The following is a 26,614-nucleotide window of genomic DNA, read 5'->3' on the forward strand; positions in this document are numbered from 1 at the left end:
GAAACTTTCCCAAGTGTCATTGCTGGGGTCAAACGGGTCAAAGGAAGCAGGAAAAGCACTGTGGTTCACCATATTGGTGATCAATGGCAGCCAGGCGTGGCCCTAACAGGTATGTGGTTCCCCAGCGGTGTTGAGGAGGCAACAGAGGCAGCAGAAGAGCAGAACTCAGGTGGCCGCCTAGCAATGTCAGGGGGTTTCCCTGGCCATCGAGCAGCTGAGGGGCTTGGCGGCAGCATCGGCGGCCGCGTGGGCAGCTGAAAAAGTCCGGTGTGGGTTTCCCTGGCCGCCGAGCAGGTGAGGGGCTCGGCGGCAGCTACGGCGGCCGCCGTGGGCGGCTGGGACAGTCCTGCGGGGATTTCCGGGCCGCCGAGCAGCTGACGGGCTCGGTGGTGGCGGCGGCAGTCACGTGGGCTGCCAAAAAAGGTCCTGCAGGCTTTCCCTTGCTGCCAAGCTGCAGAGGGGCTGGGCGGCGCAGCAGCAACAATGACGGTGATTCCCTCGCGTGGCAGAGATGGTCAGGTGGCCGCCGAGAAGCTGGGAGAGCTCGGCGGCAAAGATGGAGGGATTTCCGTCACCGCGGCAGCAGCGTGGGTGGCAGGGAAGACCCAGGGGGGTTTCCCTCGGCCGCCGAGCCCTGCGGCACGGCAGTAGCGTTGGCGGCGGTTCTCTCAGGGGCACTGTGGCAGCAAGGTCTGGTGGCCACCAGCGGTGAAGATACGGGGGGGTTCTCTCAGCGCGGCAGCAGCGTGGCAGTGGGGTAATGTGGGCGGTGGAGGAATCCGTTGGCCCAAGCAGCAGGGAAAACTCAGTGGGGTTTTCCTTGGGTTACCTTTGTTTCCTCGTCGCCAAATGTTGGATCCTTGCTGGATGAAGGACTCCACTCTTGTGGTAAACAACTGTTCTTTTATTAATGAAGATAACGGTTACAGGAATAAACAATAGACAACATGGCCGTGCCTGGCAGCTATATATATACCCGGCTGCCAGGCTCAGCCAACCAATCACATTACGGTATTCTCCCGCCCAAGGAATATGGGGCGGATACAAGGCTTAACTGTCCTCTGGACACAACAGTGGGCATGCACACTGTCGCCCCAGCTCAGCCAGCTGGTCATCGGGTTTCAGATTCATGCATGTATGCCAGGCAGCTGGTTGTCAGTTTCCAAGGGGTACATGTGTGCTGCCCAGTTTCTGTTTCTCTGGCACGCGTGTATGAACCTTCCAGTTTGGGCACTCACCATTACTGTTATAGACCATATTGTGTCTTTTCAGAGACAAACAAGTTGCTTTAGTTGAGCAAGAGTTCACAATTACAACGGTGATGAAGAAGTAACTTTACAGCTGATCCTCACATTTTTGACCTTCATAGATTATGATCTTCTCTCTATAACCCACCCGGAGTCACTTTGAGTTGAGCAGCCATGTAATTTTTCTTAATAAAGTTGGTTTAAGGAAGGAAAGGTGAAGTAACATCATACGCAAAGTAGCAGTTTTATTTTGCAACCATTTCGTTTAGCAACAAAGTTGCTGGTGCCAACTGTGGCTTGCTATCTGTGTTATCTCCGAGTTGCAAGTTTCTCTTCTCTGTCATGGCGGATATTCATCCAGTGTCCTCTGTATATTTTCCTATTTTAAAAAACAGCTGCTAAAGTTACAACATTTGAGCTTCTAGAAAGCCCACATGTCCACTATGAAATCCTTCTAAAATGGCCTCCAGGGAAAAAACACCTCAAGCCTTCTTTTGTCTGAGTTGACATAAAGTTCCAAAGTATATTCTTTGTAGTCACAAAATGTTAGATCTGTTTTCTAACTTTCCAGACTGCTTTCCAGACTGTATTATTCTGAATTTCTGAAGAGCTGCCTCGTCAACCCCTTCATGAAGTTTCAGATTGTTCATTGATACTCCCCCCACAAACATCATATGAAAATGATAAATGCAACTTTAACCAATGGTACTAATAGTAACAGCAACATTGATCCTTTGGATATACCTTTGAGGATTGATTCTGATCGTTTTGGAGAAAAGTACTGTAGAAAGAATGTGTAATGATTAATCTGAGCAGTTTTCAGCATCTCCGTGTTTCTATCAAACTATACGTTTTGCACCGGAAAAAGGGTTTTGCCAGTTGATAGATGGCTTAGCGGTGTTAGCAGCGGAGAGTTGCTTATGTTGTAGAAATGTTATTGCCATTTCTCTCCCTTCCCCATCTTTCAAATGCCCCAAAGCTCCCTATTTAGTAAGACATCTGCTTTGCGCTTAGTATTATTTTTAATTGGATGTCATCTGATGAGTAGAACATAGAAATAGTCAAGGGAAACGTTGCTAGCAAATGCTGTCGTTCCTTTTTAAAAGTCTACCAATTAGTGAAATAGTTTTTATTGGATTGGGGTGGTAAATAACCACTATCAAGCAAGCACATAAATAAATAGACAAATAAATTGGTAAATAAGGCAATCTTTCAGTGGTAATGGAGTGGGTGTACACTATAGCAGTGATTTTCAACCTTTTTTGAGCCTCGGCACATTTTTTACATTTACAAAACCATGGGGCACATTGGGGGGGGGGGGCTAAAAAAAGTTTGGACAAAACAATTCTCTCTCTTCCTCCCTTTCGCTCTATTTCTCTCTCCCTCTTTCTCTCCCTCTTTTTTCTCTCTCTCTCCATCCCTCTTTCTTTCTCTCTTCCTTCTTTCCTTTTTTTGCTCTTTCTCTCTCCCTCCCTACTTTCCTGTATGTCTTTCTCTCTCTCTCTCTCTCTCTCTCTCTCTCTCTCTTTCTCTCTCTTTCTTTCTCTCTTTCTCTCTTTCTCTCTCTCTTTCTCTCTTGCTTTCTTTCTCTCTCTTGCTTGCTTTCTCTCTTGTTTTCTTTCTCTCTCTTGTTCTTTCTTTCTCTTTCTTTCTCTTGTTTTCTTTCTCTCTCTGAGCTTCGCGGCACACCTGACCATGTCTCGCGGCACACTAGTGTGCCACGGCACACTGGTTGAAAAACACTGCACTATAGGATTTCAAATAACTCAGTATAAACCTGAACATGCCTTTATTAGTTCTTTCTAATATTGTGTTGAATACTTACTAAGGGAAAGAAATACAAATAGTCCTCGACTTACAACCACAATTGAGTCCAATATTTCTGTTGCTAAGTGAAACATCGGTCAAGTGAATTTTGCCCCATTTTAAGATCTTTTCTTCCACAGTTGTTAAGTGAATCACTGCATTGGTAATGCAGTTGTTAAATGAATGTGGCTTCCCCATTGACTTTGCTTGTAAGGAGGTAGCAAAACATAATCCCATCACCCCAGGACTCGGCAATTGTCATAAATATGAGTCAGTTGCCAGGTTGCCGAATTTTGATCACGTGGCCATGGGGATACCACAATGGTCATAAGCATAGTTCCCTCTAAGCTGAGCAGTGAGCAATTGCTCACTTAAAAATCATCATTTATTATTTGGATTTGTATGCCGCCCCTCTCCGAAGACTTGGGGCGGCTCACAACAAGTGAAAAACAATCCAATACATAATCCAATTAATTAAAATATTAAAAGTTTTAAAAAACCCTATACTAACATACACACACACAAGCATACCATGTATAAATTCCGCCGGCCCAGGGGGAGATGTTTAGTTTCCCCATGCCTGACGGCAAAGGTGGGTTTTGAGAAGTTTACGGAAGGCAGGAAGAGTAGGGGCAGTTCTGATCTCCGGGGGGAGTTGGTTCCAGAGAGTCGGTGCCGCCACAGAGAAGGCTCTTAACCTGGGGCCCGCCAACCGACATTGTTTAGTTGACGGGACCCGGAGAAGGCACACTCTGTGGGACCTAATCGGTCACTGGGATTCGTGAGGCAGAAGGCGGTCTCGGAGATATTCTGGTCCGATGCCATGAAGGGCTTTAAAGGTCATAACCAACACTTTGAATTGTGACCGGAAACTGATCGGCAGCCAATGCAGACTGCGGAGTGATGGTGAAACATGGGCATACCTGGGTAAGCCCATGACTGCTCTCGCAGCTGCATTCTGCACGATCTGAAGTTTCCGAACACTTTTGAAAGGTAGCCCCATGTAGAGAGCATTACAGTAGTCGAACCTCGAGGTGATGAGGGCATGAGTGACTGTGAGCAATGAGTCCCGGTCCAGATAGGGCCGCAACCGGTGCACCAGGCGAACCTGGGCAAACGCCCCCCTCGCCACAGCTGAGAGATGGTTTTCTAATGTGAGCTGTGGATCGAGGAGGACGCCCAAGTTGCGGGCCCTCTCTGAGGGGGTCAATAATTCCCCCCCAGGGTAATGGATGGACAGATGGGATTGTCCTTGGGAGGCAAAACCCACAGCCACTCCGTCTTATCCGGGTTGAGCTTGAGTCTGTTGACACCCATCCAGGCCCCAACAGCCTCCAGGCACCGGCACATCACTTCCACTGCTTCGTTGACTGGGCATGGGGTGGAGATGTAAAACTGGGTATCATCCGCATATTGATGATACCTCACCCCATGTCCTTGGATGATCTTGCCCAGCGGTTTCATGTCGATGTTGAATAGCAGGGGGGAGAGGACCGACGCCTGAGGCACCCCACAAGGGAGAAACCTAGGAGCCGACCTCTGACCGCCCACTAACACCGACTGTGACCGGCCAGAGAGGTAGGAGGAGAACCACTGGAGAACAGTGCCTCCCACCCCCAACCCCTCCAGCCGGTGCAGAAGGATACCATGGTCGATGGTATCGAAAGCCGCTGAGAGGTCAAGGAGCACCAGGACAGAGGATAAACCCCTGTCCCGGGCCCGCCAGAGATCATCCATCATCAACTCAGAGTTTTCCAAACCTGCCCAGAAGCCGAGAGGGAAAGAGTGAGAGGGAAGGAGAGAGAGAGGAAGAGAGGAAGAGAGAGAAACAGATAGAAAAAAGAGAGGAAGGAAAAGAGAAAGAAAAAGAATGGGAGTAAGGAAGAGAGAAAGAAAATCAAAATATAGTTTGAAACTAGCTCAACTATTTAAGTGGCATTTTGATATTGATAGAGTTGCCCTATTATGAGCTCACTGTTATAGACACACAGTACAGTATTTTATTTTGAAATTCTCTGAGGCAAAACAGGGTGGGTTATTTGTTTGTTTGTTTGTTTGTTTGTTTGTGTATGTATGTATGTATGTATGTATGTATTTATGTATGTATGTATGTATGTATGTATGTATGTATGTATGTGCCGCCCAGTCCCGAAGGGACTGCCGCTCAGACACTATACTTTTCCGTCCAGCCCCCCAAAAAATTAGAGGGAACACTGGTCATAAGTGTGAAAAATAGTCATAAGTCACATTTTCACTGCTGTTGTAACTTTGAACAGTCACTAAATGAACTGTTGTAAATCAAGGATTACCTGTATTTAGAACAGGAAAAAGATTTTTGAGGCAGGAAATCACGGAGGATAGCAGATAGAAGACAAGTGAAAATCATTGCCCCCCCTTGTGGAAGAATTACTTAATTGCTACCGGTAATTTATTGTTATATAAATTATATACTATTTCTATACTGAAATTACCTTTTCTTTCTAGTTGTGTTTATCACTGGAAACAGACTTTACAAAAAAACTCCACCGCAAGGAAATATCTTGCTAAAAGTTTGCAAGTGCATTGCAGTAAGTACTGCTTTCCTTTTTTATGTATAAAATGTAAAAAGAAAATACTTTCTATTGCATGGTCACATGTTTTAGGATTAAAAACACAATCATATTGAACAAAATGCTCATTGCTTTTGCAATGAAATCCTATACATTCCTTTGCCTACTAAAGCCAACAGGACATACACCTGAAAAATAATGATAGGATTAAGGTTCTGAGAACTGAGCGAAACAACTTGCTGATTATGGCTTTATACATTTATACAAGAATGAAAACGCTTTTTAAACCCAGAAGCAATTGTATTTCTTTATTGTCTGCAAATGTTCTAGTATGCCTTAGAAGTTGCATTCCATTCTAATTGATATGAAAGAGTTTGGGCATGTATTTTAAGACTTTTATGATATTTGTTTTAAAGTTCATTTATTATCATTTGCCATCTTTAGTATTTATTTAAAATGATAGGTGTATCAGCAGAGAATCAGAGAGGTGATCTTGAGCAGGGGTGTCAAATTCATATGTGGCGTCATGCAACGTATTGCAACTCCCCCCCCCTTTGCTAAATGGCGTGTGGGCGTGACTAGTGATTGACTAGTTTGACAGCCCTGATCTTGACATAAGGAAACTGATCTTGAGGGAAACTGGAAAGATGCTTTGCATAAGTTCAAAGAAGGTTACATCATTCCTCAAATCCTGGGCAACAAGGTAATGTTTAGAAGAAGCTTAAGCCGACTCCTTCCTAATTCACTGGGATATAAAGAGGACGGGAGGGCAGAATCAGCCTTGGACAAGCTGCTATTATAACTTATCTCAATGAAGTTCCATTCTAGTCTTCCTATGGAGCCTGTTTAGTGATCTGAGCCTCCCCAGAGGGAATTACAGTAACTTCTTTTTCAATCTGCCTTCCCAATCTAGGATTACAATTTTCAGCATCATCAATTGGAACAGACTTCAGCCATACTAGAACTTATTACCAATTGGTAAAAAAAAAAAGTGTAATTGAAGTGGAGATATATTTGAAGTTTATTGATAAAATTAAAACTGATTAATATGATTATTATACCTAGTTGCATGTATGTGTGTAATAATATTCTGGCCCAGTTTATAAAAGGCTAGCTTGTTTCCTGAATTCAGTTGTGAAATAGGAAGCCAGGCAGGTTTCAGATCATTATATACTACGCAAAAGAATAAAGGGAACACTCAAATAACACAACCTAGGTCTGAATGAATGAAATATTCTCATTTAATATTTCATTTGCACAACTATACCATTTGCACAACAGCATGTGAAATTGATTGTCAATCAGTGTTGCTTCCTAAGTGGACAGTTTGATTTTACAGAAGTTTGATTTTCTTGGAGTTATATTGTGTTGTTTAAGTGTTCCCTTTATTTTTTTTTAGCATTTGCACAACAGCATGTGAAATTGATTGTCAATCAGTGTTGCTTCCTAAGTGGACAGTTTGATTTTACAGAAGTTTGATTTTCTTGGAGTTATATTGTGTTGTTTAAGTGTTCCCTTTATTTTTTTTTAGCATGCTGTTGTGCTTGTTTCCTGAATTCAGTTGTGAAATAGGAAGCCAGGCAGGTTTCAGATCATTATATACTACGCAAAAGAATAAAGGGAACACTCAAATAACACAACCTAGGTCTGAATGAATGAAATATTCTCATTTAATATTTCATTTGCACAACTATACCATTTGCACAACAGCATGTGAAATTGATTGTCAATCAGTGTTGCTTCCTAAGTGGACAGTTTGATTTTACAGAAGTTTGATTTTCTTGGAGTTATATTGTGTTGTTTAAGTGTTCCCTTTATTTTTTTTTAGCAGTGTAGTAGATCTCTTGGACAATGCAAGAATACCACATTTCAACAATGAGAATGTTCTTACCCTGTCCTGCAGCCAATAAAACCATCACTTTCTCTTTCATCAATTCACTTTAGAAGGCTAAAAGAAAATAAAAATTGCATGATATATTTTTGAGACAGCCTTAAACTATAGTAAATCTGCCACTTGAATTTGTCAGCAAGTTCCTAGTTTTGCATACTGCTGAGATATGGTAGGAAATCAAAATGGTAGAACTCAGCTATATAATGTAGCTCAGGGGCATCAAACCTGCGGTCCATAGCCGGGATGTGTCACGTGCTGGCCACGCCCACCTTCAGCTTAGTGATGGGGAAAAAGTCATGATACATCATATGACAGCAATGTGAGTTTTACCCCCATGTGGTAGCTGGATTTTTTAGTTTTGCCTGTGACCAATGCCTGATAAGGCTATCATGGTCTTTCATTTGAGGAAAAGGTCCTGAGTAAGTAACAGAGGGAAGTCTCTTAAAACTGGAGTTTGAACTCCACCTCTATAATATGAAGTCAATTAGTACACTCAAAGAAGCAGTTAAGTTGTTTTTCCCCAAGTGACACATATACTGAAATTATTTTCAGGTCAACCCATGGAGGTCAGGACCATGGCTGGCACATATGAACTCATTCACAGACTTTGATTATTTCTTCGTTGTAGTCATCTGCATGGGTTTTTAATGACTTCATTATAGTCACTTGCATGGGGTTTTTATATTAAAACTCCAAGGTCAGTACCCAATTTCATCAAGGTGTGAGACATAACCCCAGTAGTTATTCATCCGTTCCACTTGTTCATGCGATAAGTTTGGTCAATTGCTTTCTATGAACTGGAGTTACACCAGAGATTTTGGGTTATAATATTTGGTATATTGGTTCCTTCCCATCCTTCATCCTCTTTAGTGTTACTGTACTGCGGCACTGAGGTCATAACAACAATTTACACTGCAAAGCACTTGGGGCTTTTTAGAGTGAGGAGGAAAAAAGATTACTCAAGGATGTGATTTCATCAACATTAATACAATTCTGAATAGTGCAGAGGATGGAAAAAATATCTCTCCCCCCCCACCCACTACTATTTGTAAAGCATAATAGAACTCAAAGTCATTCAGTGAAATGGCTCCATATTCATTACAGACAAAAAGAAATATTTTCTCATACAATAGTTAATGGATGATTATTATATGAAGTTGATTAACGTGATACAGGGTTACTATTAACTTAAGATAGTTCTATTTTAATGAATTGATATCTTAATAGAAGATGGGTCATATAGGTGGCTTCATTACTAACAGAAAGGTGGATTATGACTCTTGTATTGATTTTAATACTTATGGCATATGCTTCCCTGTTCAGGATGGATTTCTTTTGTTTATAATTCCTGATTCATATTTTTATAAAGCATATCTCTATGGTAAGGTCTCATATTAGTTTACCCACTCTGTCAAAATAGGTCCAGAAATAGCTATGCTGCCTTTTTTGAGAGTGGGTGGATTACACCTTCCAGGAAATAAATTTGAAGGAAAACCTTATTATTTATTTGATTTGATTTGATTTATTGGATTTGTATGCCGCCCCTCTCCGGAGACTCGGGGCAGCTAACAACAATAATAAAACAGTATACAAAATAATCCAATACTAAAAACGATTAAAAACCCATTAATATAAAAAACCAAACATACATACAGACATACCATGCATAAAATTGTAAAGGCCTAGGGGGAAAGAATATCTCAGTTCCCCCATGCCTGATGGCAGAGGTGGGTTTTAAGTAGCTTACGAAAGGCAAGGACGGTGGGGGCAATTTTAATCTCTGGGGGGAGTTGGTTCCAGAGGGCCAGGGCCGCAACAGAGAAGGCTCTTCCACTGGGTATATTTGTTTGGGTGCTATTGATAAGTATTGAATCCAAGATTCTATATATAATTGTCCCTCAAATAATGACGCCGTCAACATTTCAAATAATGCACTCATAGAAAGTAGAAAGCAGTGGCAGGTAGATTCCTCAAAGAAGAAATTTCTTGGATACATCACATTGGCACAATTGGTGAAAACTGACTTTGAATGTTCCCATGATTTTCACCTAATTAAAAAGAGAAAGTGCTTCCCCTTTCCCCAAGTCATCAGTCACATGGTCCAATGGAAGTGCTGGCCAGATGCTTAGTTACTTTGCTCTTCCTCTCTTAGCTACCTGTTAGAATGACCTTGGTTCCTACAGGAAAACCTTTTGTTATGACTGCAAAACCCCAGTTAACTATTTTCTTCCCCTCCCATCTAGTTGCAACCCTGAAGCCTCAAAGATGCCCCCAGCCAGGTTCGCTTCAGGGTTGACAGCTACATCTTCTGAAAGATGGCCAATAAAACAACAGGAAAGGTAGAACTTCATTTAAAAGACATATTTATAAAACCAAGAATAAGATGAAATACAGATCAGTGCAATAGACCTTAGCATTGGGGAAGTAGAAACAATGATTATATTGGATAAACTCTAATCCATGTATCTCCTTTTAATTATTTGCATTCTTCTTCAGTTTGCTTTGAGAAACCGGATGAGAAATCGTTCCCCAGAGATACCCAAAAGAGAGCATTGGCTAGACTGGGCATCAGAACAATATTCAGTAAGTAAACATTTGCATTGCAATACATTGTCTGTACCTGTTGTAGGTTTCTTATTAAAATTTAAAAAAAATAACACTATTAGTGATGGTTCCTCCCACTTAACATTTAAATCTGAAAGAAGAGGGTTCATCCCAAGTATCACTCAAGTGTTAGATCTGTAATGTAATAACTTTTTTTCTTTGAGATCTGTAGTGTATTAACTTTTTCTTCTTTCTTTAGTTAGAGAGAGGAGCAAAATCTGTGAGAAATACAATGATTGGCCATTGAAGAAAAAATTATAACTCCACTTTAGATACTATTCAGTGAAGGGCTAAAATTTTTACTACCACACTGTGGACGTGGCTTATGCAGGATGCCCTGCATTTTCTTTCAACATCTTTCAATGCAAATTGGGTGCTGTAGGGTGGAGCTCCATTTTCACTACCCCACTGTGTTCCCCCATGTCCGGGCAGTAGCCCACCCCTGATACTATTCCTACCGGTATATCTGGAATGTAACACTCAATTTCTCCAACAGAGAAATTGTTTGTGCCAGTTTTCCTCTCTTCACACTGAGGAACCAAAATTTGCATTGCCTGTTTATGTAATTGCAAACTTACCTAAAATGTCTAAATCATCTGGGATCAGTCAATTCAGGCTACCTCTCAGAGTGTTTGAATTGTTCTCTTACCACCATTGCACTTAACACAATTTTAAGCGGAGCCAAAACTGTTTCACATTTGAGTGAGAATGCTAAAAAAACCCCTATATATCAGTAGACTACACAAAAACATGGGGTTTTTTTAATCCTAGGAGAAGATAATGGCAAGCTGCTTCCATATAGCTGCCATGAAAACCAGAGCAACTTTGTTCTTTTTACAAGCAAACTATCTCTATTCACAGTCTCATACTTTCCAATCTTTTTTTATTTAACAACATTAAACGCCAGCAGTGAATGAATAATCTTTTCATTCCTAATTTCCTGTTCTCTGTGATAGCTTGTTTTTCACATTTACACAAATATTTGCACATGTGCGCACACACACACACACACACACACAGAGACAGAGACAGAGAGAGACAGAGAGACAGAGAGAGAGAAAAAGAGAGAGAGAGAGAGACACAAAGAGAGGGAGAGGGAGAGAGAGAGAGAGAGAGAGAGAGAGAGAGAGAGAGTGAGTGTCATCACTAGAATAGCCATGCCAAACACACAACCATATTACACCCTTTAAATTATTTTATGAGATTGATGGTCAGACCATGTTTCACTTAAGAGGTGGTTACAAATTAACTAAACTAAAGTTTAATAAGGGATTAGAAATTTTAGCATTCTAATCCCAGGCAAGAGTGAGGAGAGAAAGAAATAGGACCTGGGAAAATATCTCTAACCAAGTCTCCAAGCTGAAATGGCTTCCTCCCCCCACCCCCCAATTTTATTTATTCATTTATTCGATAGCTAAGGCTGCCCATTTGTCAAACCCTGCCGAGTGGCTTATAAAAGGATTATAATAATATCATCATAGGTAGGAAAAGAAAAAGGGAAAACAAAACAGTCACAGCAATAAAAACACCATACCAGAGGAAAATAGCTTCCAGAACTCTCACCATTTAACCTAGAATCTAGAATAACAGAGTTGGAAGAGACCTTGGAGGTCTTCTAGTCCAACCCCCTGCTTAGGCAAGAAACCCTACACCACTTCCCCCAATCAGTCTCTCAGAGGCAAGATCAAGTAGAGAAGGAAGGCCAAAGAAAGTGGAAAAATCATTGGCTGATTTATCCCCCAAAGGCCAAAGATCAAAAGTCTTTCTCTCTTATTCTGCTTTCTTTTCAAAATTCTTTTGGAGCTATTAACACCTTACGATTCAAGTCAAATTAGTCTACAGAAGTTAATTCCAGAATAAATGTGTGATGTCTTTATTGTCACAGGTCACCATAGGTACTCCTCGGAAGTATTTTAATTCATTTTGCTTTCTGTAGATTCATATTGCTTATGCTAGAATTGCTCCCATATAAGATGACTATGCTGTTATGTAGATATACAGTACAGTGACTCAACACCATTCTGCATGTGCTGACACCTTCCTCTCTTTTTGTCATTTGTCTTCCATGTCTTGTGTCTCAACATCTAAACAGACTTTGAACACCAAGTTATATTTACATTATAAGATGTATTTGTGCTTCCTTCCATAGAAACAGTTGATCACTGAAATTAAAATGGTGACACGGGTCCTTTTCCTCTTTCTCCCATTGCCAATGTTCTGGGCACTCTTTGATCAACAGGTAATACACACCAATACTAAGCTACATATTACTATACACACCAACTCTCATGTTTGAAGCTCAAAACCTAGGTACATCATATTATGCTGTACCATAGTGCAGAGGTCTCCAACCTAGGCAACTTTAAGATTTGTGGATTTCAACTCCCAGAGTTCCTCAGCCAGCTTTTCTGGAAGTCTTAAAAGTCGTCAAGGTTGGAGACCCCTACCATAGCGCACTAAATTGGATTATGTTTTTCATATTTCAATAGGTTGTGGGAATCTGGCCATCTTAGTGTGCTGTATGAACTGGTCATCATTTTAAAGCAGTCAGTGGGTTATTTGTTTCTTTGTAGCATGTTATGCAAACTCAACAATTGTGTTTTCTCAATTCAGCTTTAAGTTTTCAGAGTTATCTGAATCCAACTAGTAAATTACTGTCAAGGCTGACTTCCACCAAAACACACATTTGTGTCAGTAACATTGAGATTCTTTGTTTGATTGAAACATTTACTTTAATTTTGAAGGACATTTGCAATGGAGGTGACCATTTAAATCAAACAATGTAAATGTCCACACTAATCATTATGATAGGCATGGAAGGCACCTGAGTGACTCTGGGCCAGTTACTCTTTCTCAGCCTAACTCAACTCACCTTGGGTGGAATATGGGGACAGCAGTGGTGAAATCTACTTAACTCTCCTACCGGTTCGGAAGTACATGCTTTTTCACCCTCTGCGCATGCATAATAAATTGTATGCCTTTGCACATACACAGAAGATTAAATACAAGAAAATTGAGATGTCCAGGTGGCTGGGCGGAGCCTCGCAGTGCCACCAGTACCAGTTCTCCAAACTACCAGCAACCGCCACTAGCTGTACACCTGAACCGGGCCGAACCATAGCATTTCACCCCTGGAGGAAGATGTGTTGGCTATGTACACTTCCTTGAGTTATTTGTAAAAATATTAAAGGCAGGATACAAATCAATCAATCAATGGGGAAATATAAGATACTATTAATATATCGTTTTTATTCAATTTATTTATTAGATTGATTCAGAAAGAGAATTGCACTTATTTCTGCTCCCATATTGCTAGTTTCTGCCCTAGTGACAGAATAAAATTGATTTCATCTTCAAACTGAGAATTCTTTTATGTTAGCAAATTATGTACACAGTACTTCTATGAAAGATACGTGAACATGTGAACACTGATAACCAAAATAGTGCCAAGCCAAAAAATTAAAAAGGGAAATAAATGAAAAAAGAACCAATCTAATTTATTGAGACAAGAAAGCATTGGCCTGAATAAGTAACTTTAATTACTAATTATTGCATCTATATCAAGAATTGGCTAATGTGTGAGAAATATTGTATTTGATTCCAATTTAAGGCTGTTCTTCCATTATCTATTGTGTAAAGGTTGGTCTTAGAGATAAAGAGAGACTGTATAATAGTTTAGCTGATTGCAATAACTCTTTCAGATAAAGATGTGAATTTAAGATATATTTTCATGTTCAAATGTGCTTTTATTAGCTTAGCATTTTTAAATGTTAGATATATTTGAAAGGTATGGCAAATAGAAGAAAAAATATGGAATAAATTATCATAATACAATTGTTGATATCATTAAAAACTGTGGATTAATAGTTAAAGTGGTAGATTAGGAGCAAGTAAATCCAAGTCCCAGATCTGCCTAAGATATGGAAGTCAACCTAGTAATTTTGGGCCAATTGCTCTCAGTCCTAGACTAGATACTTGGAAAACATCCATTTACCAATCCACACTGGAATGCCAGGGAAATCTATAACCTTCAATAGAGAGGCCTTCATCTTTGTAATGGTTTGATTTGTGCTCGCTCTCTCTCTCATACACAAACACACATGCACACACAAATTAATTGTTTATATATATATATTTATCATAACAAAAAGGAAAACTGAAGATACAGAAAAAGATAGAGAAAAATGCTTCTCAATCATACTCATTAATTAAAAAAAATCATTTAATCACTTAAAATTTAAAGAATGGAAACAACCGCATTGAAAATGCATTGTTTTGACAGGCATTATTTTAACAAGTAACTCAGAAATCTACTACTTATAGATTTATCCAATACTATTTATTCTTTGTAGCCATAAAAGCAATTATGTATAATCTCAGTTAGGTCTCTCACAGTTCATGATGTCTCATGAATAAATAGATATTTGAGATAGGGTTCACACTGGCCACCGCCAGTAATTATGAATTATGGGAGTTTGCAGACCAGAAATCTGCTGCAACATTTATTCTTCTTTCCCTTCCATAGGGTTCCAGGTGGACTCTACAAGCAACTAAAATGAATGCTGGCTTTGTAAGTGGCATTTCTTATTTTAAACTTTTAAGCAAAAGTAGTTGTATAATAAAGATTACACCTTTATTAATTTTAAATATGTATATTTTAACCATGCCCCTATTGAGCAGATAAAATAATTCCACACACAAAAAAGTAATATTGCATCGGATGCGGAATAACACATGGACACGAGAGCTGGGTAATAAGGGTCACTTTATTAAATATAAACATAGAAGACCTGCAGAGGTCACTAAGTGGGGCAAAGGTTTCTATGTATAACATACTTGGGCAACTAAATAGGCCTAGCTACTTGCCTGGGCAGTGTGAGGCTATCTTTAGCCTACGGCCAGCCATGTAAGCCATGCTTCAAGCATGTGGGAAGGCTCACCCCCATGACCTTGAACTGGAAATTATGTAAGTGAACCCCAAAGGCACTTGCTCTCACCCACCCCGGCCGGGTAGACAGAATGAGTTGTGGAAAGGGGGAACCCATCATCTTCCAAAAGATGCCCAATGGAGAACACACAGTTGCTATTGCTGCCTTTTTTTGCCCCGTTACTGCCAAACAGTGACTGAGAAGAAATTAGTCAATTGTTACATGCCAATGAAATTAAGCCCCAGACACATCACATAAACAAAATACACTTTTCCGTCCTGCAGGGTAGATTTAGGCGAAAAACAATCTAGACTCAAATGTGATGTGATTGCAAACATTCCTACTCAGTTGGGTTACCCTTTAAGCACCCTAGATAGAGCAGAGGGAGGGTGGGTGTCTGCTCTTGGTTGCAGACAAGCAAAAAGGGAAGATAAAATAATTCCACACACAAAAAAGTAATATAACGTGGAACAGGAGACAAAGAATATTCCAAGACTTATCATATGTCTTGGCTTAGTTAGATCCCAAGATCTCTTAAAACACAATTTTTATGTTAGATGCATCATCATCATCCTTATAGTTATTATTATTATTACTATTAGAAATGCATTAAATTCAACTTGAGCAAAGACAGTAACCCAATGACAATAGGTCACTTTCAGGTTTCAACACATATATTACAAGATATGCCTAGCAATTCCTACTAAGAAAAGGGTATCAATTAATGGAACTGTTAGTAAGCTATTATTGACTCATACTAGCCTTATTTTTTCAATTATTCAGAATAATTGGTTCTATAGTTCTTCTGGCCAGCACTGGACTGGAAATCTGGGATATGGAATCTGTTATTTCTGGAGTATATTAGATTGGATAAGGCTGGATCATTGTATGAATTTAATCTAAAAATATAATTTTTAAAAAAATTGAAGCAATTTGCTTTAAAAACACTGTTTTTTCAGTCAAGAAGAAAGTGAACTCAAACCATAAAAATAAATCTTTAGCTATAGAAGAAACACTTAAGTCCTCTACTTCCCAACCCATATGTTAGTAACCTGCATCAACAATGCCAGTTCTGCCATTGTTGCAATATTAACTCTTTTACAATGTTCTTGTCTTCTAGAAAGGGTTTGTCCTTCAACCTGACCAAATGCAGGTAAGCTGAAGCTGTAAGATGTCTATTCACCCACTGAATACTCTGATAATATTGCAAGGATTTCATGGGAAAAAATTATCTGGAGGTGGGTGGGTGGAGAAAGGAGTAAACCCTTACAGACTGTATCCTGGAATTCAGTCACTGGCCATTGGGAATGGTATGATAACTCAAGAGAATCATAAATTAGGGTTATCAAAACATGTTTCAAAATTGCATTATCCCATTCATTTTCTTAATGAACATGTTACCCTTTAAAAAAACACACCCTTTGCCATTCTAAAAAGCAGTACTAAGAGCAAATGTGTCAATTAAAAAATAAATAAAATTAAATTTATATACCGCTTGGGGTGATTCTAGCTGGTCCACATTGTGTAATAAAAACAGAGATGTAAAAATCATTATAAATATAAAAACCAATTAAAATTACAAAATGTTAAATACATAGTAAAAAATAACGAGTTTACAGCAGAGTTTACTATAATAAATACTGATACAGTATAACCCACAAAAACAAAGGCTCTTTTTGGATATTTCATAATTTTTAAAAGCACTATTCTAAGCTTGAAAAAAATGGCAGTGGACTCCCCCAAAAGGGCAACTATTGCTTTGTCAATGATATCCCCAAATACCCTAGACTGATACATAATCCGTGGGATTCTGTAAAAACAATGATAATTACACAACTGTGACAGATGATCATCTAGCATCTGTTTGAGGACCTCTGGTGAAGGAGAACTTATCATATTGCATGCCAGCTTGTTCCACTGACTTGTTCCTCCAGTTTGTACCATCAGGTAGTTCCTCTTTGTTTTACTCTAAAGCAGGAACAAATAGATTTAAATTAAGAGTTGTAAACTTGAGTTTAAACAGTTTGACTATATTTTTTCCTATTTGTGTCAGAAAATCATTAATTTATATTGAATATGATATTGAGATATGGCTATATACAAGTGAGCATGGATCAAAGGAGTTCTTAATAAAGGTCTACTAATTATTGAATTCTGATGGATATTGATTTAGTTAATATTTAGCTTTAGTTAAGTGTCACTGAAAAGAACAAGTTTGATGTAGTGATTAAGGCACCAAGACACAATTGGGGACAGGTGCTCACTAAGAAAATTGCTAATAATTGAAAGTGCTTTGATAATAAATTATCTACCCTGTTTTCCCCAAAATAATGCATCCCTTGATAATATGCCCAGTCGGGCTTTTGAGTGCATGGCAATAAGACCAAGCACTTATTTCAGGGTTCAAAAAAGTGTAAGACAGAGTCTTATTTTCAGGGAAACATGCAGTGATGGGATCCTACAGGTATGGTCAGGGACACAGAACCGGTAGAAAAATTTTATTTTCTTTTTCTCCCCCCCCCCCTCTGGGCTCTGGATATGTTTTTCCTATGAAGTTGAAAAAATGAGGTTTAATGTGTATAATTTTAGAAGAGCTCGGCCCATTGATGCCAAAATTATAGAAGAGAAAGGATAAAAATATTATCTATTATCTATCTATCTATCTATCTATCTATCTATCTATCTATCTATCTATCTATCTATCTATCTATCTATCTATCTATCCATCCATCCATCCATCCATCCATCCATCCATCCATCCATCCATCCATCCATCCATATCAGCAAACTGGATTTGAGGAGGAACGGGTCATTTGAAATTAATGCAGTTGCTCCTGGCTGCTCTGTGAGTGCCTGCATGTATTTGGAATCATCTGTCGCCTTTCAAATATGGACTGCTGCACATTACTACAGGATATTTGTATGTGTAAATTGTTTCCTCAAAATAAGTTCTTCCTGAATCCCATAAGCATCACGATATGCAAGGATGACAACACAATTTGCAAGTTGTCATTGCCATTCAAACCTCCTCCCCTTTTAACATACAGTACATCAAAGTTACCTATTACTTATGGCCAGTGAGTTTTGTTCCCTACTAAATTACTTTAGGATTGTATCTTTACTAATAACAAATATTAATAACCCCCTGCAATCTTTGATATTACAGTTTTTAAATCCTCTCTTGATCCTTGTCTTCATTCCTGTCTTTGACTTTGGACTATATCCCTTGGTAAACCTGTGCAGACTTAATTTCACGTAAGTATATTAGAAGAAAACTCTTTGGTTCAACCAATGCCCTCCGAGTATATTGGATTATAGGTCCTATTACCACCGGGGGGGGGGGGGGGGGGGAATGGCCACAGTTGGTTAGTGTTGAAGAGATGTTGTTCAATCCACTTTGAGGCTTCTAGACTGAGGAGAGTGGAGTAGTGTATAACATAAAGAGAAAATCCACACATACTTGTGCATTGTGGATATTCTAAACATATTAGTTATTAAACCAGAATTTATAGTTTTCTTTTCCAACTCTGAATGCAAGCATGTCCTCTATTTATTTTACTGATCTGAACAATAGGCCAGGATATTTTTCTTCAAGGGCAGGAAATTCTCATTAATTAAAGCAACCTTTTAATATGTCCTTCACCAGGTCTGAGTTATTCACCTGCAAATACCCTGTTTTGACTCTTTTCATCATGACAGAACTATTTGAAGATGTGCACTTTATTTCTAATGTCCTTTCAGCTCAATAATCCCACACATTTTTATTTCTGTCTCACTTCTCAGAAGCAAGCTGGACATAGATCATCTGTTTTGCCTTCCTCCACTTCACACATTAACTAAATGCCAACTCAGTTCCCTCCTCAAAGAGCTAAGAGGAACTTAATGGGAATCTTGCAAGCAGGGAACAATTTTTTTAAAAAAAATAGCAAATCCATTTGAATAGACTTGAATATGTTTCATATATATTTTAGAAACATTCCATTCAAGGATTGCTGGATTCAGCTGAATCAAATGCATGTGGCTTAAGTACTGTGATTTCAGACCTGGAGGGCAGCTGTACATTATTCTAATTAAGTTATATTTATTTATTTTCAGGCCCATTAAAAAGATGGCAACTGGCATGATCCTGGCCAGTTTGGCATTTGCAGCTGCAGCTGTTGTGGAACTCAAGATAGAGGTAAGTGCTAAGTAGTGTCCATAGGCACAGGGGTAGAAATGCAAATTTTCTACATTTATGCATCCCTGGACATTTGTCATCAATGTGATTAAAAAAAACAGTGGGTTCTTTATTTGGAAATGAGGATGAAGGATAAAGAACTTGTATCTCTGTGGACTCTAACCAATCCACTGAAATCTTAATCACTAATAATTTTCCTTCATAAGATCATGCATTTTATTTTGCTGCTGTCCCACTTTTTTCTCTTAATTAGGAAAATGCTATGCCTATCCCAGTTCCCAAAGAAAGCTACATTCAGGTCCTGAATTTAGCAGACAGCGATGTTGAACTGACTATTGAGGGATGTGACTTGTTTCGGCAGCCAATTAAACCTTTTCAGGTGATCAGCAGCATTATATGTTTATTTTCTCTTTATCCCAACAACATTCCAGTACCAATATTTTTGTTTATTTCAAAGACAATGCCATTCAATCATAGTCAGAGGTAGATCAATTCTGGGTTTATTGTGATTATTGCAGGTTAGTATTTGATGCCGTAAATTAGGAGCCCACAAATTTGGCAGCTTTAAGACTTGTGGACTTCAACTCCCAGAATTCTCCAGCCAGCTATGCTGATTGGAGAATTCTGGGAGTTGAAGACCACAAGTCTTAAAGTTGCCAAGGGTGAAGACCTTTGCGAGATTCTCTAAAATGGTCAATTTTGACCTGCAAGAATCATTGGGACTATCTAAAGGGGTCATTCAATGGCAGAGAGTCAGAAAGACCCAGTAAATGCCTCAGCTATCAATATTATAGTTACTGTTGCTGTTGTTTGTAGTATAATTAAGGTATTATTTATTATATTATTTTAATAAATACATGTTTGTGGGTCAATGAACAATCTGAAACTTTATGAAGGGATCAATGAATGGAAGAGTTTGGAAACCCCTGTTCTAGATAGTTTCGACAGTAGAGCATATATGTGATTTTTGTCCTTTTCCTTGAGTTAAAATATCTGGGCGACTATTCATTCAGGTTGGAGAGCAAGCAGAATGGAATTGTCTAGAAACGGACTTGGCTTCCACATTAGCAGTTTAGTCTGAAGCTGAAATTCCTTGTCAACTGAGCTCTCCTTTTTCCCCCGGAGGAATCATTTGACATTGCTGACAAATTTCTCTTTTTCAGGATTTATCTTTTATCTTTCTATAAAATGTAGTTTTAGAGACAATCAGTCAGAGATGGGTTTCAGCAGGTTCTGTCCAGTTCTGGAGAACCCGTTGTGGAAATTTTGAGTAGTTCAGAGAACCAGTACAGTGGTACCTCGACATACGAGTTTAATTCGTGCCAGAGCCGACCTCGTATGTCGATCATCTCGTATCTCGAACAAATGCATTTAGATTTGGTTTTCGCTGAGATAACTGGAAAAAATGGAATTCTTGCGCCACCTAGTGGACGCTTGGCTCATATCCCGAATTTGAGCTCGGGTGTCGAACAGAAATTTTGCTTGTGTCGCAGCTCGTAACTTGAAATACTCGCATGTGGAGCAGCTCGTATCTAGAGGTACTACAGTAGTGGAAATTTTGAGTATTTCGGAAAATCAATAGAGGACATTTTGAGTAGTTCAGAGAACCGGTAAATGCGACCTTTGACTGGCCCCACTCCCATCTATTCTCCGTCAACCGAGTCCCAACTGATCAGCATGAAATGGGAATTTTGCAGTAACCTCCACTTGGAGTGAGTTGGGAATGGAGATTTTACATTATCCTTCCCTTGTCCTGCCCACAAAGACCCACCCACCAAGCTATGCCCACAGTACCAAGTAAATTGTTAAAAGTTGTTCCAAGTAAATCTGCCTTCTGCAATTGACTGATGGCAAATTTGTCAATCCAATAATGTTCAAGTGGCACTCCAATTGTTTGGGGATTATACGGAAGGCACCTATTACTATTGGTACTACCCTTGCTTGCCTTTGCCACAGTCGTTCTATTTCTATTAATAGGTCTTTATATTTTGTTATCTTCTCCAATTCTTTCTCTTCTATTCTGCTGTCCCCAGGTACTGAAACATCCACTATCCAAACTTTTTTGTCTTTCTTATTGACAATTGTTAAGTCAGGGGTGTTATGTGGCAGGTGCCTGTCTGTTTGAATTCTAAAGCCCTGAGCAATTTAACTTCTTCATTTTCTATGATGATGGTGGTGGTGGTTAAATATGCTGTGATTCACGTAGAAATATTTATTTCATGGAAATTACAAATCTCAGGATCATCATATCATCAAATCTTTAAATGTACATGGGAACACTGATCTAATGAAACTCAAAACTTATTTTTAATGGAAAAATGCAAAAGTGTGTTTAAAATGTATTCTTCATTACTAAATGAGAAAAAACTTCACTGCAGATATAGATTAAAACCTTTTTCTTTTGCTCAGGACCCTGTTGAATACTCCAGATTAATTCTCAATAGCGATCAACAACTTCTTCATTTTAAGATACAGCATCAAGGATTATTGTCGACATTTAATCATTCAATCAATGAAAAGTCAGTGAACAGCTTAATTATCTACATGAGAGAAGGAAATCTAACAACTAATATAGTAAGTTGGAAATCAAATGAGGCCAAAGTCAGATATTTGAGAATACAGGCAAATGTACTCTGTATGAAGATTATCCATCTATTCATCCAATCAAAACCCATCCAATCTTGTTGGGTAATACTTAGCTATGCTAATTCAGTCTCCCAACTATAATAGTTTTGTTTATCTACTACATAATTCTAGCCTTCTAGAATTAGTTACTAGTTACTTCAAATACTCACTAGTCTTCTAGAAAATGTTTATAAAAGTTTTTCTCAGCAACCTTGAGACTCCTATGGGAACAGGGAGCCTGCAAGGTGATTGTGTTGTGTTTAGAATATTGTCTACTTTCTTATAATTTTGGTTTTTAAAATTTCTAATTATTTTAAAGAATTTTTCATATTTGTTTTTGGTTGTTTGTTGTTGTATGCCATTCCAAGTCACATTTATTAGATAAATGGTTATTAGATAGGTGACTATAAAGTAAAAGGTTTGTGAAATAAATAAATATTAAAAGCATGTTCAGTGCCATAGAATCCACAATATTCCTAAACAAAGGTGGAGGATTGCATGAGATATTTTAGAGGAAGCTAGCACTATTTTATGATCAGACATTTAAGTACATCTTTTACAGAAGTACCATATTACTAAGATATAACCAATGTTCATCTGGTAGGCCAAGATGGATATATGAGTAATCTTTTTGCATTTAAAACTTCTTAACAGTGAGGACAATTAACCAGTGGAACAGCTTGCTGTTAGAAGTTGTGGGTGCTTCATCACTGGAAGTTTTTAAGAAGAGACTAGACTGTTACTTGTCTGAAATGTTATAGAGCTGTGATGGCAAATCTATGACACGTGTGCCAACAGGTGGCACATAGAGCCTGTTGGCATGTCTCGGTTTAGCTAAGCTATGAGACCTTCGACATACACTGAGCAGAGAATTTTAACAGAGCGTGGATGTGTGATAAAGCCAAGACACAGACTTAGTTAAATAAGTATTATTTACATATAAACAAAATATAAACAATCCAGAATAAGCACGAAGCAAATACAGGATAATACGCACTGAGCAATTACAAAACAAATAGCACTGAGCAAATAGCACTGAGCAATTACAAGATTAGAGCACAAAGCAAAATACAATATAGATAAAAGCACAAAGCTTATACAAGAAGATAATAAGCACTGAGCTTATACAAGAAGATACGCACGAAGCATAAACACAACTCCCCCTCTTTCAGGCAAAGTGAAAAGGATATGACTGAACAGAATAATGAGCTTTTATAGCTTCAATGAGGAAGTGACGAAACAGCCTTGAATATTAACTCTTCAAGTACAAGTTAACTCTTTAAGTGCACATTAACTCTTTAAGTACAAGTTTGGTACAAGTGTACAATCTGCAGTTTACAATGGCAATCCCTAACAACCGTGTACCCTGTACTAACAGAGCCATATCAGAGGGCATACGAGACATTGCCCCGTGTATGCTCCAGCTGATTTTCAGCCTTCTTTTTGGCCATTTTTGCTGTCTCCAGGCTTCATGTAAGCCTCCTCCCGACCCTCCAATGTGCCAACTGGAAGCTTGTTTCCACATCTCCATTTGGGCAGTTTGCCTGCTTTTTGCTGTCCCCAGACTTCAGGAGTCTGTTGTGAGACCAGTTTGCATGCACAGGGTGGCAAGGGGGATTGTGCATGCAGGGGGAGGACATGGGTGTGGGCATGCATGTGTGCACTATTGCATGCGCACACAGCCTTTTGGCATATGAGTCAAAGAGGTTCACTGTCACTGGTATAAGGTGTTCTGTCTGCTTGAGCAGGGGGTTGGACTAGAATATCTCCAAGGTCCCTTCCAGCTTTATTCTTATTGATTGCTTAATTGCATCTTGTCTCATTTCTGAGCTGCTAAACATAATTTAAACTGTCAGATATGACATTGGGAAATTGGAATAAAGTTGGGTGGGAAAAATAGTACCAAGAATGTTTTCTCCAAAATAACCTCCAAATTATAAAAAAAAAAAAAATTAAATTGGTGAAGCAATTAAACAATTTAGTGATGTTTATTTATCAATATTCTTAGTAGAAATTTCAGAATAATTCGACTTATCTTTGCCAACTGAGAATAACAAAACATCAATGCAAAATATAGTTCAAGCTTTATAAATAAATCATCTCTTTCACAAACAGCCATATTTCTTGCATTAAAGCCAATCGTCATTTCAGCAAATTAAATACTTCTGTTCACATCCCAGTTTAATTAACACTGTTTACATATGAACTTTATGCTGACGGAATAGATCAGATGATTAACAAAAATATTTGTTTTTAATATATAAGCAGCAAAACAGAACCAAAATCATGACAACAATGACCATTGGGACCGTGATGTTCATCAGTAAGCAACACAGCCATAAAACATGACAACTTACGATATGTTGCTTTGCAATGGAAATTCTGGAATTTCTGGCTTCAGTCTTTAAGCAAAACACCATGAGTCCTTAAGCAAAGATGTCTTGTGGTCACAATTTATGACCTCCTGCTGCCATCCTCATTGACGTTGTTTGTAGAAAGACAGCAAAGAAGATTGCAAATGGTGAACATGTGATCTAGCGGTGAAAACTACTTACCTTTCCTACCAGTTCGGAAGCGCACTCTTTGCATAAGTGCAAAGAGATAAAAAAAAGAAGGTGGTGATGTCCAGGAGGGTGGGTAGAGATTCATGCTGCTGGCGCTACCAGTTCTCCGAACCACCGATGCTACCAATACACCTGCACCTGAGCTGATAGCATTTTACCCTTGATGCCACCACAGGATGCTGCTACAATAAGTGTCATTCATTTAGCCCTGTTGTAAGTTTGAACAGTCACTGACATGTGGTTGTTAAACAAGGACCACTTGGTACTGAACCATGTCAGAGGATTACCTTATCTTACAGCTTAGAGGGGTGTGGAAACTCAGCCCAACTTTTATCTGCTTTTGTCAGCATAAATAGGACTAACTCAGAATAGAGTTGTTGTTCTGCTGTTCTGTTACACGTATTGGCAGAACAAGTTGGTACTGCAGATAGAAAGTGTTGTGGTTCCGTCTGAGGCCCCTCAGGGAACGGCTGATCTTCTGTCGGTTTCCAGCTCAGAGGGAGAGGCTGAGGAACAGGAGGTGCAGGCAGACGAGGAGGAGGAATCCCAGGCTGAAGAAGAGGGAGGACAGCCAGAGTCCCCCCAGAGGGAGCTCTCCCCAGCAAGCAGCCTGGATTCCTTAGAGGAAAATGCACAAGCCATAATTGATCTGCGACAGAGAAGAGCTACTCAGAGAAGGGATCAATTGGCTAAGTACTTTCAGCATTAAAGAGGCAACAGCTGGGTTTGGGTGTGGTGCTCTTTGGAAAGGCTAAAAGGCAGACCCACCCTTCCTGGCTTGTGGAGTTTTATCTTTGAGAGTCTTGGGACCTGGCTGTGAACTTTGGCGTCTTGGAATCCTGGTTTGTGCCTTTGACTACTGAAACCTTGGGGTGGGTGTGCCAGCAAGAAGCTTGCTGTATTGTCTGGACATCAGGACTCTGCTGTAAAGTATTATAGCCTGTCTGTTGGGAAGAACAGGTTTTCCTCTGTGTTTATTTTTTCCAGCTATAAAATACTTTTGGCTTTTACCAGAGTGTCTGGCTGTTTTTTCCAGTTGGTGTTGAGGTCTGGGGGAACCCAGACAGAACAGAAAGTAGAGGATTTTAGGCACACGGGGAAAACATCTCAGTTGCTACATGCACTAAGGAGCCTGGCAGCCTTTGATCTATCTTAGGGTTCTATCTAAAGGAGTTCAAGCCACTTACCATTTGATATAAAGCTTCTTGAAAACATCTCCCTCCGTTTACTAGGTTCATATACTGGACTTATGTTTTTCATTATGGATTCTTTGGTAGTTAAGGAAGCTTTTGTGTAGGCAGAAATTGTATATTGATTTTCTCTCTCTTTGGTTTTAGATTGAAGACATGCAGAAAAAGCCATCAGAAGGAATGGCAGCGGTGAGGTGTGGACTGGCTTTGAATATTGGGGAGGGGGGATTTTAGATATAACATTGCAGTTTACCAGAAATGATTAGCTTCTCTCAGCCAGAGATTGGGCTTCATCTGTACACTTTAAGAGATTAAAAAAAAAGGTCGTAGTTTTGTTTGTCATGGCTATATTCATTGGCCTAACATACAACAAGTTGGCACAGTAAGGAAAGAATATCCTTACATTGTTCAACTTCAGGCTAGGCATTCAATTGTTGGGAATGTTTAATATGATTCTTATGTTGAATAGAGGTTTGGATCAATGTCTTAGTTGAATGGCCCTTCTAGATTGGCCTTCTATGGTTACATAGAAAAATAGAAACATAGAAACATAGAAGTCTGACGGCAGAAAAAGACCTCATGGTCCATCTAGTCTGCCCTTATACTATTTTCTGTATTTTATCTTAGGATGGATATATGTTCATCCCAGGCATGTTTAAATTCAGTTACTGTGGATTTACCAACCACGTCTGCTGGAAGTTTGTTCCAAGGATCTACTACTCTTTCAGTGAAATAATATTTTCTCACGTTGCTTTTGATCTTTCCCCCAACTAACTTCAGATTGTGTCCCCTTGTTCTTGTGTTCACCTTCCTATTAAAAACACTTCCCTCCTGAACCTTATTTAACCCTTTAACATATTTAAATGTTTCGATCATGTCCCCCCTTTTCCTTCTGTCCTCCAGACTATACAGATTGAGTTCATTAAGTCTTTCCTGATACGTTTTATACTTAAGACCTTCTACCATTCTTGTAGCCCGTCTTTGGACCCGTTCAATTTTGTCAATATCTTTTCGTAGGTGAGGTCTCCAGAAC

At 39.2% G+C, this 26,614-nt stretch overlaps 1 protein-coding gene across 4 annotated transcripts in view; it reads left to right on the plus strand.

Annotated features, from left to right (window-relative positions):
* The window catches only part of SLC15A2 (solute carrier family 15 member 2), a 112,423-nt gene that overhangs the window by 56,733 nt on the left and 29,076 nt on the right, over positions 1–26,614 (plus strand). For all 4 annotated transcript variants that reach the window (XM_070730255.1, XM_070730260.1, XM_070730248.1 and 1 more), the window contains 10 exons: positions 5,538–5,620; positions 9,990–10,076; positions 12,247–12,336; positions 14,623–14,667; positions 16,146–16,178; positions 18,192–18,280; positions 19,121–19,202; positions 19,456–19,581; positions 21,612–21,776; positions 25,729–25,775. In XM_070730255.1, coding sequence (XP_070586356.1) covers positions 5,538–5,620; positions 9,990–10,076; positions 12,247–12,336; positions 14,623–14,667; positions 16,146–16,178; positions 18,192–18,280; positions 19,121–19,202; positions 19,456–19,581; positions 21,612–21,776; positions 25,729–25,775 — 847 coding nt within the window. The remainder of the gene's footprint in view (positions 1–5,537; positions 5,621–9,989; positions 10,077–12,246; positions 12,337–14,622; positions 14,668–16,145; positions 16,179–18,191; positions 18,281–19,120; positions 19,203–19,455; positions 19,582–21,611; positions 21,777–25,728; positions 25,776–26,614) is intronic.

The sequence above is a fragment of the Erythrolamprus reginae genome, chromosome 1, assembly GCF_031021105.1.
Source record: "Erythrolamprus reginae isolate rEryReg1 chromosome 1, rEryReg1.hap1, whole genome shotgun sequence".
NCBI lineage: Eukaryota > Metazoa > Chordata > Lepidosauria > Squamata > Dipsadidae > Erythrolamprus > Erythrolamprus reginae.